The sequence below is a fragment of the Suncus etruscus genome, chromosome 16 (assembly GCF_024139225.1).
Source record: "Suncus etruscus isolate mSunEtr1 chromosome 16, mSunEtr1.pri.cur, whole genome shotgun sequence".
In the NCBI taxonomy this organism is placed as follows: domain Eukaryota; kingdom Metazoa; phylum Chordata; class Mammalia; order Eulipotyphla; family Soricidae; genus Suncus; species Suncus etruscus.
The window spans coordinates 11,440,764-11,458,299 of record NC_064863.1 but is presented as its reverse complement, the minus strand read 5'-3'; the positions used below and the strand labels follow the sequence as shown (position 1 = coordinate 11,458,299).

Here is a 17,536-nt window from a genome sequence, read left to right as displayed (position 1 = left end):
GAAGATGAGGAGATTATAAACTTCCTAGTAAAATCTTTGGCCTATCATAATGCAAATTCAGCCTGTAGATTAGTATTGAATACATTAAATGAAAAGTCAGATCTGAATGATTACCTTTATGCCTGCTGGAATGTCTATGTGGAACCCCAACCCCCACCCCACTCAGACTCAGTACAAACCTTCCCAGTTACCAAGGGAACAATGCCTTACTCCCCTCGGGGACAAAACACTTTCCGGAAACCAGGTCTTTGCCCAAAATGCAAAAGGGGTCGCCACTGGGCGAAAGATTGCAGATCCAGAAACCTCATTAATAATAACCTAAATAGAGGTTTCAACACAGTCCCCAGGAGGCAAATCGCCTGCTACCATTGTGGAAAACAGGGACATATCAAAAGAAATTGTCGTCTCCTTATAAATTCAGCTCCCCAAGAACACACATACAAGATGCAGGGAAACGCCCACAGGGCCTCCCCCCAGGCCCTTCCAAATCAGGGGCAAAGTTCACAGACAATAATCCTTCCAAGCCCAGCCCAAGAAAATTCATCACAATAAGGGAATTAATCCACTCTACTTCAGGGAGTGCCGGATTAGACATATTATGCCCAGAGGACATTACAATTTACCCAGGAGCATGCCCTTACATGTTAGAAACTGGCATTGTAGGCCTGCCACCCCCAGATACCATGGGTTTGATTCTTGGCAGAAGTTCCCTCAACATAAAGGGTATATCAGTAATCACTGGTGTCATTGACTCAGATTCTATGGGAGAAATCATTGTAGTTATTACTGTACCAGTTACATGGACCTTTAAAAAAGGAGAAGCGATTGCCCAGATAGTAATAGTGCCTTATGTCAAATTTGGGACTTCAGATAAGACTAGAATTGGAGGTTTTGGAAGCACAGATCCGGATGCTGCTCAAAACCCAATCGTGGCTCTGGTTACTAAATGTAAAGATGAACACCCAATGATCAAACTTCACTTGGAAGGCAAACCCTTTGATGGAATGATAGATACGGGTGCTCAGGTTACCGTAATTTCTGATAAAGAATGGCCAGAAAATTGGCCTCTTCAGGAAATCCCGTATTCCCTAGAAGGAATAGGAGGCCTGAATTCCTGTCTGTTGAGTACGAGGACTATACTATTTTACGGCCCAGAAAATCAAAAAGCAATAATCAGACCTCACGTGGGCCCATTTTCACCATCCCTGCGGGGCCGTGACCTACACAAACAGTGGAAAGCAGAATTCCACATCCCATTAGCTCCAGAAGAGCCCGAACCTTCTTTTGATTTAAAAACAAAAAAATTTTAGTGGGGGCCACTACCGTAAAAACACCAGCACCAATAAAAATAAAATGGAAATCTGATGAACCAATTTGGACAGGTCAGTGGCCCCTTAAAACTGATAAATTAAAGGTGCTGACAGAATTAGTGGAGGAACAGCTAAGTTTAGGACATATTGAACCATCTTTTTCTCAATGGAATTCACCTATATTCACTATAAAAAAGAAATCCTGTAAATGGAGACTTTTGATGGATCTTAGAGCTATAAATTTATCCATGATACCTATGGGCAAATTGCAGACTGGTTTACCATCACCTGTAGTTATTCCAAAGGAATGGCCACTAGTTATAATTGATCTGAAAGACTGCTTCTACCATATTCCTATCCACCCAGATGATAAAAAACGTTTTGCATTCTCAGTTCCTTCTCTCAATAATACCCATCCCTACAGACGTTTCCAATGGACTGTTCTCCCCCAAGGCATGCTGAATTCCCCAACCATGTGTCAGTTTTTTGTAGATAAGGTTTTGAGCCCTGCTCGTGAAAAATTTCCTCAAGCCATGATATTTCATTATACAGATGATATCTTGCTCACAATGAACAACGAAACAGATTTACAGGAATTATACTCTTATGTTACTGACTGTTTACAAACATCAGGACTGAAAATAGCTTTAGAAAAAATACAGATAATGCCACCGTATCAATATTTGGGTTTTATTTTGGACCGGACGTCTATACGTCCACAAAAATTTTCTATCAAAAAAGAAAACCTCAGAACGCTTAATGATTTTCAGAGACTTTTAGGTGACGTAAATTGGCTCTGCCCTGCACTAGGAATCCCAAATGCAGAGTTATCTAATCTGTTTAAAACGTTGGAGGGTGATCCTGCTTTAGATAGCCCGAGAAATTTAACAACAGCTGCAAAAAATGAATTGGACATCTTCTTGAGCAGATTACAAAAATCGTTTCTCTCAAGATTCATCCCAGGAGAAAAGGTATTACTGTTAATTTTCCCTACTATAGAAACCCCCACAGGGGCCTTGATGCAACAGTCAGGACCTTTGGAATGGGTGTATTTACATAACAAACAACCTCGCTCAGCTGTCCCCTACTTACAACTGATTTCAGAGATTATTATCAAGGCAAGACTCAGATCTATATCTTTACTAGGTTTTGATCCAGATATAATAGTTTTGCCAGTACCAAAAAAGGAAATTGAGTCAATATTGCCAATTAATGAATCTCTACAAAGGGCCCTCTCAGATTCCACAGGAGAAATATCCTCCCATTATCCAGCAGGAAAAATTTGGGACTTTTTAAAGAAAACTCAGTTTGTTATTTCTTCAATTGTTCAGGATTCCCCTATCCCCAATGCCAAGGTTTTTTACATTGATGGATCCCAAAATGGAAAAGGAGGAATAACTGGAGACAACATTAATATGACCATAGATACCAAATATAAATCTGCACAGAAAGTTGAATTAGCAACGTTAATTTACCTATTAGAAAATGTATCTGAAGCCATGAATATAGTTTCTGATTCTTTGTATGTGGTAAATTTATGTCATGTGATAGCCACTGCATCCCTTAATGCTAATAACCCGATCATACAGGACTTACTTAAACAATTACAGCAGCTTCTTCAAAAACGAACTGAGCCCATCTTCATCACACATATTAGAGCCCACTCAGGTCTTCCAGGACCTATGGCTCAAGGAAATAAAACTGCTGACTTGCTAGCAATGCCTATATTTAAATCACCTATAGAGGAACATTCAGCCCTACACACAAATGCTCGCCGTTTACATGTGAATTACCAAATTCCATGGAGGCAAGCTATAGAAATCGTAGAAAACTGCAACGTATGTGCACCGTTAACAAAAAAGACTCACATAGCAGGAGCAAACCCAAGAGGCTTACAGTCTAACGAACTTTGGCAAATGGATATAACTCAAACAGATTTATTTCCAAGGAAACCTTATCTTCATGTTGTGGTGGACACTTATTCTCGGTTTATGTGGGCAATTCCCATGTCTTCTCAAAAATCTAAGGCTGCTTGTAGTTTTCTTTTACAATGTTTCTCTGTGATGGGTATTCCATATTCTATAAAAACTGATAATGGGCCAGCCTATGTTAGCAAAACTTTTGAATTTTTTTGTAAGGAATGGCAGATAAGACATCTCAGAGGAATTCCTTACAATTGTAGGGGACAGGCCATTGTAGAAAGGACTCACAGAACCTTAAAAACTCAATTGCAAAAAAATAGAAAAAGAGGTTTACCACCAACGGATTTGCTATCTTTGACTCTTATCACACTAAATTACTTTAACTTACCCCAAGGGGAAAGCTACACTGCAGCGGAAAGACATTTTAAAGAAGATATTCAGAGACAAGAAACAACCCATAAACCTATTTGGATCAAGGAGGATGAAAAATGGATAGCTGGCTATCTTCTCCTAAGAGGAAGGGGTTATGCCTATGTTTCTATAAATGATGACCCTCCCAAGAAATTTTGGGTTCCATTACGTCTTGTTAGAAATCGGGCTAGCACAAATGATCAGGTTCAGACTACAAACTCCCCTTCAGAGAAAAAACAGAATACTTCAGACACTAACAGCAGTAATATTACTAAGGTCTCTGGGGCAGGGAACGATTTAGCTGTCACACACCATACAATGAGTGAGACTGATGGTAGTGATAAACCCTTACACTCCGAGATGCAAAAGGAAAGACAGGAACCTGTCTTAACTGGGCTCCAAAATATAGGAAACTCTTGCTACATGAACTCAATATTGCAATGCTTGTATAATATTTCAGACTTAACTCAGTATTTTTATAAAGATCATTATAAAAAGGATATTAACAAGAAAAATCCGATGGGGCATGAAGGTAAATTAGCCGAAGAATTTGGTCGGCTCATCAAAACCATGGGAAATGGATTTCATAGATATATTAACCCTGAAAGCTTCAAAGTAACAATTGGTTTACTTAATGACCAGTTTGCTGGACACAATCAGCAGGATCCTCACGAACTACTGATGTTCCTAATAGAGGGATTACATCAGGACTTGCTTACTGTAAATCTAATGACAGACAAAACTACACATCTCATGGGAAATGAAAATTATGAACAATTTAGTCCAGAACACCAAAAGGCTCATAAATCTATTATTTATGATCTCTTTCAAGGACAATTCAAATTTATACTCCAGTGTCTCACTTGCCACCAAAAGTCTGAGGTTTATGAGACATTTGTTCATTTGTCTTTGGCTGTTACATCTACAGATAAATGTACATTACAGGAATGCCTCTCTGAATTTTTTAAAGAAGAAGAATTAAGAAATGACAACAAAGTTCTGTGCAACAGTTGCAAAAATAGAAGGGATTTTTCAAAGAAAACGTACTTATGGAAACTGCCACCAGTACTTATAATACACTTGAAACGTTTTGCTTTTGATGGCAAACAAATAAAAAAATTGCATACTTATGTAGATTTTCCTTTAGAAGACCTCAATTTAGAGGAATTCACTTCAGAGAATAAAAGCAAGATTAAGAAATACAACTTATCATCGGTGTCAAACCATTATGGTAAAGTTCACTATGGACACTGTACTTCATACTGTAAAATTGCTGCAAAACAACACTGGATCAATTTTGATGACAAGAAGATCAAAAAAGTCCCTAATACATTGGTGAAATCCACAGCAGCATACATCCTGTTTTATACTTCTTAGAGATCTACAATGAACACCAGATAATCATTTTACTTCCTTATCAGTTGCTATTAATGCTCTAGGATTCTTTCCACAGGCATGATCAATGAATATAGATTGAAAATCATGAATCCCCAATGTGTTTCCTTGTAGGATGGATTTATGTCTTAATTTCATTATTGCTCTAGGTCTCAGTTAATCATGAAATTTTACAAATTAATTTAGTCAAGGTTCACCTGAAAGAGAAATTTCTTATCATATTAATGTTGTTTTTCTTTCTAGGTATACTCATTTAACGACTTTCACTCTTTTTATTTTAACATCATTGCTTTATTTCCCTCAATTTAGGTTTTAAGACGCTTACATAATGATAATTTTAGGTGGAATTTCTTCACAGTGCTTCTTGCCTATGATTGATTATCATAAAGTTACTGTTATACAATAACTTTGTATATATACTGATATACACGTATAGTAGAGTTGTCCATGTTTGTATTACGCATGAAATTCTCTTTCAGATCTGCTAGGCAAAAAAAAAAATATATTTTTAGTGAATTTGAAATGATTTATCTAGGGCCCGGAGAGATAGCACAGCGGTGTTTGCCTTGCAAGCAGCCGATCCAGGACCAAAGGTGGTTGGTTCGAATCCCGGTGTCCCATATGGTCCCCCGTGCCTGCCAGGAGCTATTTCTGAGCAGACAGCCAGGAGTAACCCCTGAGCACTGCCGGGTTTGGCCCAAAAACCAAAAAAAAAAAAAAAAGAAATGATTTATCTAAACAATTGCCGGCTATTACATTTTAAGGAGCTTTTAATTGATTCAGCTGAATTCTCTTTTCTTTTGCTCTATTTTGGATCCTTTCCAACAAATATTTTTTAGTATGAGTGAGTGTTATGGCCATATTTTTTGTGAAGTCTGTGTATGTATGTCTTGTTTAGTGTCTGTCTGTTCTGCATATTTTGTATATAGTTTCCTTTTTCCTAACTTTATCTTCCCCAAATTAGTCTTCCTTATCCTTCCTTCTCTCTTCCTAGTCTTAACATTTTAATTTTCAGGATTTCACATGTGCAACCCATCTCCTTCACCCACAACTACAAGCTTCCTGATCTCGGCAGGAAGAAGAAATCCATGACTGTTGGAGTTTTACACCATATATGCTGCAAACTTGTTGGAAATGAAGCCACCTGGGATTTGTGTCACAATGTAACACCAGAGAAAAGATCCATGGACAAGACCCACAGTCTCTGGATCCCAGTTAAACTGTGCTATCTGAATTTCTGGTTTTCCATCCACATACAAAATGCTATTGTTGACCGTTTCTACAATGGCTACCCCAAGATTGCACCGATCCCAAAGGAAATACAGAAGCCCAACCAACTTATGATGTAATGATGTAACGCTTGGAAATGCCCCAACACATGGATGACTGTACTGGCCTTCCTTCTTCATTCAGCTTGATGTTATCTCCTGTACAAGGCTTCAACCCGCTTTTCCAGACCCATCAAGTGTCTTCTGCCGGTCTTTTTGGAGTTCCAGACCCCTCATATTTACAGATTGGTATTGAACTCTGTAGAAATTACATCTGTTGTTTTTCCTATAACTGTAATCCTTTGAAGTTATGTTTGGTACTACACTTCTTTTGACTATCGTAATTAATGTTTTTCTATTTTAGTTTTTAATATTAGGAATCGATGTTGTATTACATTAAGGTTTTGCTTTCTTGACTTTAGGTTTGTGAGTTATATATTATTGTCTATAATTTCCCAAATGATATTTTTGTCTGTTCTCAGGGTTTTTTGCGTGGGCGCATCATAGGCAAAATACTAGGTTTATAGAAGGTTCCATCCATTTTGGATGGGCCCTCAAGTTGTTTATTTACACAGGGAGGGTCTCTGCCTTAAACATTTTGTTTTGGTTTGTGACTTAAGCTCCCATCTATAAATAGTCGACATCAATTTCAGACATCTTATGGACTTCAGACTGGATTAAGAACTTGGACTAAGTTCAGATACCTATTGATCATCATTGCAGTGGCTCCCCACTGTGCAGAGGGTGTATGTGCCTCTTCTTCCGAAATAAAGGCCTAGTTCAATGCCCTCAAAGATGGGCTTTCTGGTCTACCTGAACTTGAATGAAAATGGAAATGGAGAGATAGCATGGAGGCTGAACATGGACGTGAGGCATTGGCCTTTCATGCAGAAGGTCATTGGTTCAAATGCCGGTATCTGCCAGGAGCGATTTCTGAACGTGGAGTCAGGAGTAACTCCTGAGCACTGCCAGGTGTGACCCAAAAACGACCACCACCACCACCAACAACAACAACAAATAAAGAAAAGGTGCTTCTTCTTGCCTGCTACACAACCTTTCTGGTGTCTCTTCGAAAGATCTATGTACGTCTTAGATTTATCTTCTCAGGAGCTTGTAGTTGATTCCTTGATACATGTTTCTGGTTTTAGACACCCTGTGCTTAGGTTAGAAGTTTTTCTTTACATTTTCCTGTGATGCGCTTATGCAAACAGCCGCTCTTTTATTATTGACTAATTTTTCTTTTAATAATTGTAGACAATATTGTTTGTTTACTAAAAACAAAAGGGGGAATTGTTGTGTATGTAAATATTTTGGGGGATTACTATGTTGCTCACCCTAATCTGTGCCCTACCCTAGGGTGTGACCTGGCATTATGCCCCCACCCTAGGGTAGGACCTGATTCTGCTTCCACCATTGGTTGGTATCTGATCCCACCATTGGGTGGGACCTGACTCTGGAGTATAAGAGCAAGGGTCTGTGGAAGGCGAGGAGCTTTTTGCTGGCTGGAACTGAATCTGAGTCTTTGGACTTCAGTTTTGTCCATCCGAATAAAGCAAATATTTCCACGAGCCTGATTGTCTGCGAGCTGTTTACCCGCCGTTTCACCTCAGAACCGTGGGCTAGACAGGGTGGCAGACGCGTGCTCCGAGCTGGAAGAAAAGGGCCTCATTCTCCATCCCTCCATCAGTCAACCTCTTCAGGGGCTGACCTGCTACACCAAAGCTTAGTCCAATAAGGGTACATTTGTAATAATTGTTCTATCTCTCAATATGTAATGACTAAAGTCATTATCTGTAAATTTACTGGGCTATGTTTAGTGCTAGTTGAACTTTGTGGCTTCTATTTCTTTTCTTTTCTTTTCCTTTCTGAGGAGGGGCACACCCCCAGTGCTCAAAGTTACTACTGGCTGTGCATTCAGAAATTACTTCTGCATGGAACAGTTTCACTCATCTATGGGACTTCAGAAAAATAAAATGCATGATTGTAATAATGCCCAGAGACAATCGAGATGAGGACTGGAAGGGCCAGTTCAAGAAATAACTACATCATAATTATCATGACAATGGTATTGAGTGAGAGAAGTAGAATGCCTATCTCAAAAACAGGGAGGGGTTTGGGGATGAGAGAAATGGGGGACTTTGGTGATGGGAATGTTGCACTGGTGAAGGAGGGGGTGTTCTTTTTATGACTGAAATTCAACTACAATCATGTTTGTAATCATGGTGCTTAAATAAGAAAAAACAAAGACATTATTCCTGGTGGTACTCAGGAAACCATATGGGATGCTGTGGATTAAACCCAGATTAGCCCATGCAAGCAAATGCCCTACCTCATTATGCTATTGCTCTGGCCCCAAGAGCTTCTATTTCTTGAGTTGTTACATGATCAACCATTTGTGATTATTCTCTTTTATTCGGGTCACTCCTAGCAGAGTTTTAGAGGCTGTGGGGTTCTGGGAAGAGAGAACTCAGAGTCTTACATAGTTAAGGCATATACTTAAGCACTGGAATCATATGTCTGAACCTATAGTTCTATTTTAATTTTGAATTTCATTGACTCTGATGACACCAGTAATGATCAGGAGCTACTTCTGACTTGGTACTCTGGGATCATGACTTGTAAGCCTTGGGGGAATCATAAAATTTTGGGAATCTAGGACCCCACCCATGCAAGTCAAGTGCTCTACCACTGAACCACATCTTTGGCCAGAATTATTTTTTTAAATGGGTAATAGCTAGATTAAGCAAATAAATGAAAATGTTTTTGGGGAAACAAACGCTTACCTTCTCAAAACAAGTTTCAAGGGTGTGTTCGTAAATCTCTGGAACTCTCGAAGGGATTTCATCTCTTTCCAGACTTTGACGATGGTCTTTAGTAGCGTTCGATCTTTTTCTTGTTCTGTGTCACGCAGCTTTCTTGTTTGCCTACAAGATGTGATATGCAAGTATATTTGACATTTATTTTGGTATGCTTGCTTACAAGTAAAAAACGTCAACTGATAAAGCTCTAATGAAGTTTATTGTAGGGGTGGAGGAGTTCAGGCAACATGCAGTCATGCTTGAAGGTTATTCCTGGCTCTGTGCTTAGGAAGTGTTTTGTGGCAATGTGGTATCAGAGACCAAACCAGAGTTGGTGGAATGCAAGGTAAGTAACCGAATTATCTTTCCAGTCCTTTAAGCCTGGTGCTATATTCAGCCCATTGCATGAGTTCTTACTTAGTAAGTAGTAAACAAACAAAAACATGAAAGCAAACTTGAGAGAAAGAGGAGTTTGCTTTTCCCCAGGTGTGAAATTTGATTTTGCTTTTTCCAGGTGAATAGGACTTACACTAAATAACTTCTTAAGGTTCTTATTAAACTCTGTATCCTGAAACAGTCCCCTAGAGTGTTATGAAAATTAGGGGTTAAGGAAACACAGTTCTCATGGGATAAATGACTGGGAATGTAGGTAAGTATGTTGTGATTCCAGTTAACACCAGATATCATGAATGTTAATGCAAATCCCAGGTCTTACCATCTAGAAGATCAAGGAATGTTTTTGTAGTCATGACAAGGTTTTTGTGTTACTAGAGGAACAATATTTTAGCTTGGTTTAAAGAGGTAGTCCTTGATAATGCTTTTGTTTTTTACTTCTATTAGAAAATATTCTGGGGGAATCATTAATGCCTTAAGTTGTCACTGCAAACAAGATTCAAATCCAGATCCCTCATGTACTATACTGATTAATTAGATAATTACTGATTTCTCAAACAAGTTCTAGGCATCTGTTTAGGGGATTCAGAGGTGTCTAGGAGATGGGCACTATCTCTTGTCTCAATGAGTTGTGAGCTGAGGTCAGAAGATCAATAGTCTGTGTTCTGACTCATTGATTAATGACTCCAAAAACACTGTAAGACATGTATGTGTGTGTATTTGTGTGTGTAGAATCAGAGGGCTGTGTCTCTCAGCCAGAACTTCCCTGCCCTCTAAGAAGGTATGAGCCCTAACAGCCTCTGTGATGACTGAGCCCATAGAAATGGTGCAAAGAAGCACCTCCAGGAAGCAATGACTGAGAATACAAATAATTCTTCCAGGAGCAGGAACCAGGAAGGTGGTTCAGGAGTTAGCCTAAGTTCAGTCTGTAGGTTATTTAAGACCCTCCAAATCTGGTGCCCCAAGAGATAGATATGAGTGCATCTCATTGGCTACCTGTGTCCATTTGCCATATTATATAGATGATGAATAATGTTATAAATATCCAAATGTCCTTTGGCAGAAAAATAGTTCCACATCTCTGGCTATGATGTGGGGATCACACTTCTCAGCTTTGCATCTTAGATCTCTCACCTACTAACTGAGCGTAGGCAAACCTCAAAACTTCCCATGCCTCATCTGTAAAGTAGAGGAATAACTAGAATTGACTTCATTACAAGTGCACATGTTAACATTAGGACCAGGCCCAACAATGTCACATCAATATCAAGGGCTCTGTCCTCATCCCATGCCTTACTATCCCCCCAATTCCTTATAGCAATCAAAAATTATGAATGAGAAGTCTTATACAGCTACAGGAAAATACAATAGAAGACTATTAGTGCAATTTAAACAATAAAACATAGGAATAATACAAATGGTTACTACCAGAGGGATGTCAGAGCCACATAATGCTATTTTTAAAACATGGTCAAGATGGTGGTTCGAATCCTGACATCCCAGGAATGATTTCTGAGCAGAGAGCCAGGAGTAACCTCTGAGCGCTGCTGTGTGTGATCCAAAAACTCAAAACAAAAGAAACAAACAAACAAAAAAAAACATGGTCAAGAACTAGATATCATGCCACAGGAAAAAGACCTACAAAGCATTTTGTATCAAGAAGCAATTTGTGTGATGGTAAACATAATTTATTTCTTAAAAAAGTGAAAGTAAAACATGCACACAAATACATAAATATGCAAACACATTAGCAAAACTAAAAAACAACACCTGAAATTTTCCAAGGTATGTTGTTCCAAAATTGTTGTGTATGTAAATATTTTATGGGATTATTATGTTACTGACCCTACCCTGATCGGTGATTGTGCCCTACCCTAGGGTGTGACCTGGCATTCTGCCCCCACCCTAGGGTGGTACCTGATTCTGCTTTCACCATTGAGTGGTATCTGATCCCACCATTGGGTGGTACCTGATTCTGGGGGATAAAAACAAGGGTCTGTGGAAGGAGAGAGGCTTTTTGCTGGAACTGAGGCTGAGACCTTGGACTTCAGTCTTGTCCTGACTTGCAACAATAACTATGCTTTATAGTCTTCTTGGCAATTGGGTTTTCATTCTTGGATCTTAATTATGAAGAATTCAAAGCAATGAAAGAGTACATCTAATAAATACAAAATACCTCACAGGATGTCACATTTATGCATGGGTTTTGTTGTTGTTGTTGTTGTTATATAACCCACCAATTACATCTGTTGTTATATAACCTACCAGTTACATCTGTCCACCTCCCAGCTCTGTTCCTTATGGTCCCTCTCTGGAAATCACTGGCCCTTGTGCCTTTTCCATTCAGGTGTGACCCACTGGTGTTTCCAGAACAAAATGACTGTTTATAGTGGGTGCTTCTTATGATCTATTAACTGCTTGTACAGCAAGCATCTACTTATAGGCCCAGTTTCTCTCATGTATCAGTACTTTATTCAGTTTGATGCAGGTAGAGGGAATTTTTTGTTTGTTTCTGCGCCACATCCAGTAGAACTCAGGGTTTACTCCTGGTTTTCTCTCAGGAATCACTTTTGGTGGTGCTCAGGGGATCATATGAAATGGAGGATGGCCACATACAAAGGCAAGTGCCTTATCCACTGTACTATTTCAGTGGCCCCAAGGGGGAATTACTTTTAATGATGGTGCAGACATTCCTGGTAAGCCCTAACTAAATAAAAGGGCTCATCTTCATTTAGAGACTAGTGCTGGTTAGATCTTCTAAATGAAGCCATGAAATCTTTGCATGACTCTCTATGTTCACAAGGGCTCAAAGCTTCTTATGAAGGAACATGGCTCAGAAACAAAATTCCTGGGTTCCAAACCTGGAAGCCCTTGCCTTCCTCTAGCAGAGGAAGGTGTGCTATGGTCAAGTCTTCCTCTAAAAAAGAGGGTGCACTAGTATCTAATTTTACTAGTGGCCTGGAAGTTCACCACTGCAAGTGGCCTCACATCCTCACACTTGAGTCTTGGGACTTGGTGATTAATGAACGGATATCTCATCACTTCACTTGACTCAATCGTTAAGGGAAATGATCAAAAGAGAAATGAGTTGACATTGAAGAGGAAGAAAAAGCAAGAGTGACCATGAGATTTGACTCACCAGATTTCAGACTTATACTCTTGAATGGTTTTCTGGGGAGTCTCAAGAGACTTGTGACTTTTTGCTGGATGAAGGCCCATCTGAACAGCATTTCTGAGAGCTTGAAGCTTAAAAGAGAGGGTCACAAGATTTGAGTTCAAAGCTCTCCTCCTTGCTATAAAAGTCCATATTCACCCATATCTTGGGGCAACTAATGAATGTGTGCTGCCTCCTGTTTTCCTGAGAGCTGTCATTTCTGCTCTTACAAAACAATAAAGCCTGGGACATGGCCATTTTTCTGCAGCCCATTAAATTAGACTTCCTAAGGCAAAGGTTACTTTTGTGCGACTTGGAAACCTGGGTTTTTTTTCTTTCAATGATATAAGGATTGGTTCTAGGTACTAAACTTTCTTTTTGTTATTGTTTATGATTTTGCTGTTGTTGTTTTGGGGTCACACCCAGGGTTGCTCAGGGCTTACCCTGTTCTGTGATCAGGGAACACTCCTGGTGGAGTTGGGGGACCATTTATGGTGTTGGAATTAAACCCACATTGGTCATATACAAAAGAAGTGCCCTACTTACCGAACTATCTCTCCAACCTAATATTCTTGTGTTCTTGTTTGTTTGTTTTATGAAGCACTTCCCAGCAGTTTTCATATGGTTCTGAGAACTGAACTCAGAGCCTCACACTTGCTATGATCATAGACCACTGAAGCTATTTCTTTGACCCTAAGATGCTATATATTTAGTTTTGGGGATACACCCAGCTGTATTCTGAGCTTACTCCTGGCTCTGTGTTTAGGGATTAGTCATTAGAGCACACTTGGTGCTCAGGAGACCAATGTGTTGCCAGGATCAAAACAAAATCAGCCACATGCAAGTGCTGTTCCCCTGTACACTCTGTCTGGACTTAAAGTGATATTTTTATGAGCTCAATAAATTAACAAATTACAGACACTTAAAGGAGACATCAGAGTCAAAGTCATCCATGTATGTTCCATGAGATGGTAACATACTGGAAATAAATTCGAAGCAAATAACAATTGTAACCCTTACCCCAACTTCCTGTTTCCCTAACCCCTTCTTTGTTAAGTAAAAGCCCACCTGGATTACAAGGACCTTCACCCACCTTGATGGGTGGGGTTCTGGATAATAAAGAAAGGAGTCTGCCTGGGGGCTAAAACAAAGGTTGGCAGAGGTTGGCACATGGCTTAGGCAGCACATGGCAGAGAAAGGCCATGGCAAAAAGCAGACTAACTCCAATGAAACTTTAACTCACTGGCTTGGTGTATTATTTCTCCTCCGCCTGCTACCCTGCTTCATCAGACCTGTCAGCCTAAGGGGTTAGAAACACAGTGCCTGGATGGTCTCACCCAACTTGTGGACTCTATATTTTATATTTTTATTCTACAAACAATGTCTTTGGGCATTAGGTAAAACAATTGACTTGCATTAGGTACTATAATTGGGAAAATTATTTGTTTGTTTTTTTTTTTTTTTTGGTTTATTTTTTTGGCTTTTGGGTCACACCCAGCCGCGCTCAGGGTTTATTCCTGGCTCTATGCTCAGAAATCACTCCTGGCAGGCTCGGGGGACCATATGGGATGCTGGGATTCGAACCACCAACCTTCTGCATGCAAGGCAAATGCTTTTACCTCCATGCTATGTCTCCAGCCCCTGGGAAAATTATTTGTAAAAAAGGCTGGAAGTATCTACAGTGGTTAGGGTACTTGCCTAGCATGCACCTGACCCAGGTTCAATACCCAGAACCATGGTCTCTCAAGCACCACTGGGTATGAATTTGGAGGTCCCAGCACTATAAATTGGGCCCTTGAGTAAACTTTTGAGTTGTAGGATCCAAGCAGTATTGTAATCTCAGGTTCTTGCAGTGAACCACCAGCCTTTTTTTTTTTTTATTATTTATTTGTTTGTATTTTGATTTTGGGGCCACACCCAGTGGTGATAGACTCATAGGCTGTTTGCATAAATAACACGTGTATGGCCCTGCATTATCACAGTTCAGTATAGGCTTTCAGAGTCTCTCTTTGCTGCTAGCTGAGTTGAAGTATCACACATCTTTGAGAGGGCACTTGAAGGCCTTTAAGAGCCTCTTGCTGCTGGAATATATTTTCCTTGTCGAGCTCATCTGAACCAATGCTGGCAACAAGAAACATGAAAAAGAACACCACACCTTATCGGTGAGGAATTTGGCCTTGTTCCTCTGGCGTCTCTCCAGGTACTGGTCATACAATTGGGCCAGCTTAGCTGCCAAGACATGCTCTCTGCTGAAACAGGGATGATGTGTGAAGATCAGACCAGAAATATCAATGTCGAGCTGGAAGTTTCCAGGTGAGTCTCCAGATCCCATCTGTTGCTGACTACTGTGCATGTATTTTACAGCCTGCCAAGAGCAGAGGGTGGGGGATGCGCTTTAGATCATGATCCTTGACAATCACATAACAAGTACTGGGATAACGGCCCAGTGTAGAATGCCCCTTAAGTGGGCAAACCAGGAGAAAGAGTCCCAATTCTCAAATTCAGGTTTTGGGGGACTTGCTCTTTCCTGAATAACACACACACACACACACACACACACACACACACACACACAAAGGAAGAGAAGCAGTGAGAACAAAGTATGACTTCATTCTTGCTTTCCTTTGTTGTTTAGATTTCACTACTCTCCCAGAGAGATTCCTGGTCATTGCTATGTGATGATCATGCTATTTAAAACCTGGAGTTTAACATCCTTGAAATTCTTGCCATGCAAGAAACAGATTCTAGTCCAAGGAGCTCATGATTTGTATCATTGTCAGCTTCTCCAAGTGGAGAAATTTACATATTGTTGGCAAGAGCCAGAGGCTAACATTGACCTGATCTGTTGGTGGCCATCTTTCCTGAGCAAGATGGTAGTCGGTATGGGCATGACAGAAATAATAGATGGAACGGCTGAGTATTGAGAAGCAGGAAGAAATGTTCATTGGTACTTTTTTGAATTGCTTAGTATGCATATGTAGTATTATATAAATCCTGTAGTATTTCTTCTTTTAAAATTTGTGGAGTTTTCATATTTGCTCAGGAAGGACTATGAGAAATTACCAGGATGCAGAGAATCGCTCAGCCTGGTTCAAGGCCAACAGATAAGGCCGCACCCACTAGAAAACTGGGATCCAATCTTTGTAACATGAGATTAAACAGGAGGTGTGGAAGGGATCTCAAAGTATAAAAGATATACAGGGAGACTTAAGAAGCACTTACTAAATGAGAATATCCCAACATTTACCAGACTAAGAACAGAAAAGGCCCACAATGCACATAAATATTCACAATAAAGCAATATGTTTTGCAGTGATTAATCACTAAAATAGTACCCAGGTTGGCATTTATGAGAAAAAGGAGTCTTCATTTGCCAACGAATTAGGCATGTTGCTGCGTGATATGTACTGGTGTCTACAAGTAAGAATATATGGAAAGAAAATAATTACTTTTTTTCAACTAGACATGATATTCCCTAATTAGTAGATAATGAATATATGTGGAGGCACAACTTCTGGCAGTATGTCCTCCATTGTTTTTAATAAGCTTTTTTATGATATAATTTGTGCTTGATCAAATGATCTAAGAATACTTTTCTAAAAGAATTCATGTGTACATATAGGGTGTGTGTGTGGTGTGCATATATATATATATATATACACATTTATTTATTTATTTATTTTTGTTTTTTGGGTCACACCCGGCAGTGCTCAGGGGTTACTCCTGGCTGTCTGCTCAGAAATAGCTCCTGGCAGGCACGGGGGACCATATGGGACACCGGGATTCGAACCAACCACCTTTGGTCCTGGATCGGCTGCTTGCAAGGCAAACACTGCTGTGCTATCTCTCTGGGCCCTATATATACATTTATATATATATATACATATATACATATATACATATATATATATAAAACTCAGAGTAGGAATTGATGATCTCCCAGTACATTTCCAAAAATTCTAAATGAATTTCTTGGGGTGACGTTCCAAATGGAACATTAACATACCAATAGTTTGTGTTATACGAAGTTTTAGTTCTGATTTCACACTTACATTTAGACATTACATTTTGGATTATAAGAATGAGGCCTGCATCTTTTCTCTTTCATTTGGTGACAATATTCCATTTGGATAGTTTGGTTCCTGCTTTGGCAGTGCTGGGGATCCACACACAGGCAAGGCCTGGGCTCTGGCACCATGTCACACGTTTTTTTTTTGGGGGGGGGGGTCACACCCAGCAGCGCTCAGGGGTTACTCCTGGCTCTATGCTCAGAAATCGCTCCTGGCAGGCACGGGGGACCATATGGGACGCTGGGATTTGAACCACGGACCTTCTGCATAAAAGGCAAACGCCTTACCTCCATGCTATCTCTCTGGCCCCACCATGTCACACTTGTAGTTCAATGTTAATAATATGCTTACATTGCTGCGACTAGGACCATGATGTGCCCTACAATCACGCTCACTACTTACATGAATTAAAGTCTTCATCTCACATATACAACTAAACATCGATCCAGAGACTGAATGAAAAACTTTCTCATTGCTTTGCTCCTACAGGCTCTTGCCACTCCTCATTCTTGGATGTTTATGAATTCTGACATAACTCAGGTGTGGCTCTCAGGTTCCTTCTTGTCCTCTTTTTGGAATGAGTAAGTAACCTTGATGACTGATTCTAGTGTGGAGCTGGGATGGGGGAGGTGTCTTCATGGGGACCCCCCCCCCAACCAGGTTGACTTTGAATTAGTACCCTTAACAACTGGGGACAGTTAGAGACAATAAACAGGCAGAAGCCTGCAGTAGATGTGAGATGATAGAAGGAAAAGAAGGCCAGCTAAGATGCAGATGCCAACAAAGTCACTAGCTCAGTTATTTCTTTCCAGAAG

General features: G+C 39.9%; 1 protein-coding gene across 1 annotated transcript in view; it reads right to left on the bottom strand.

Moving 5' to 3' along the window:
- Window positions 1-17,536, bottom strand: part of CC2D2A (coiled-coil and C2 domain containing 2A) — a 183,671-nt gene that overhangs the window by 55,654 nt on the left and 110,481 nt on the right. Inside the window, exons 14-16 of the mRNA XM_049790229.1 lie at window positions 14,807-15,016; window positions 12,637-12,743; window positions 9,090-9,230 (exon numbers count right to left, since the gene is read on the bottom strand). Of these exons, the coding sequence (XP_049646186.1) occupies window positions 9,090-9,230; window positions 12,637-12,743; window positions 14,807-15,016 (458 nt within the window). The remainder of the gene's footprint in view (window positions 1-9,089; window positions 9,231-12,636; window positions 12,744-14,806; window positions 15,017-17,536) is intronic.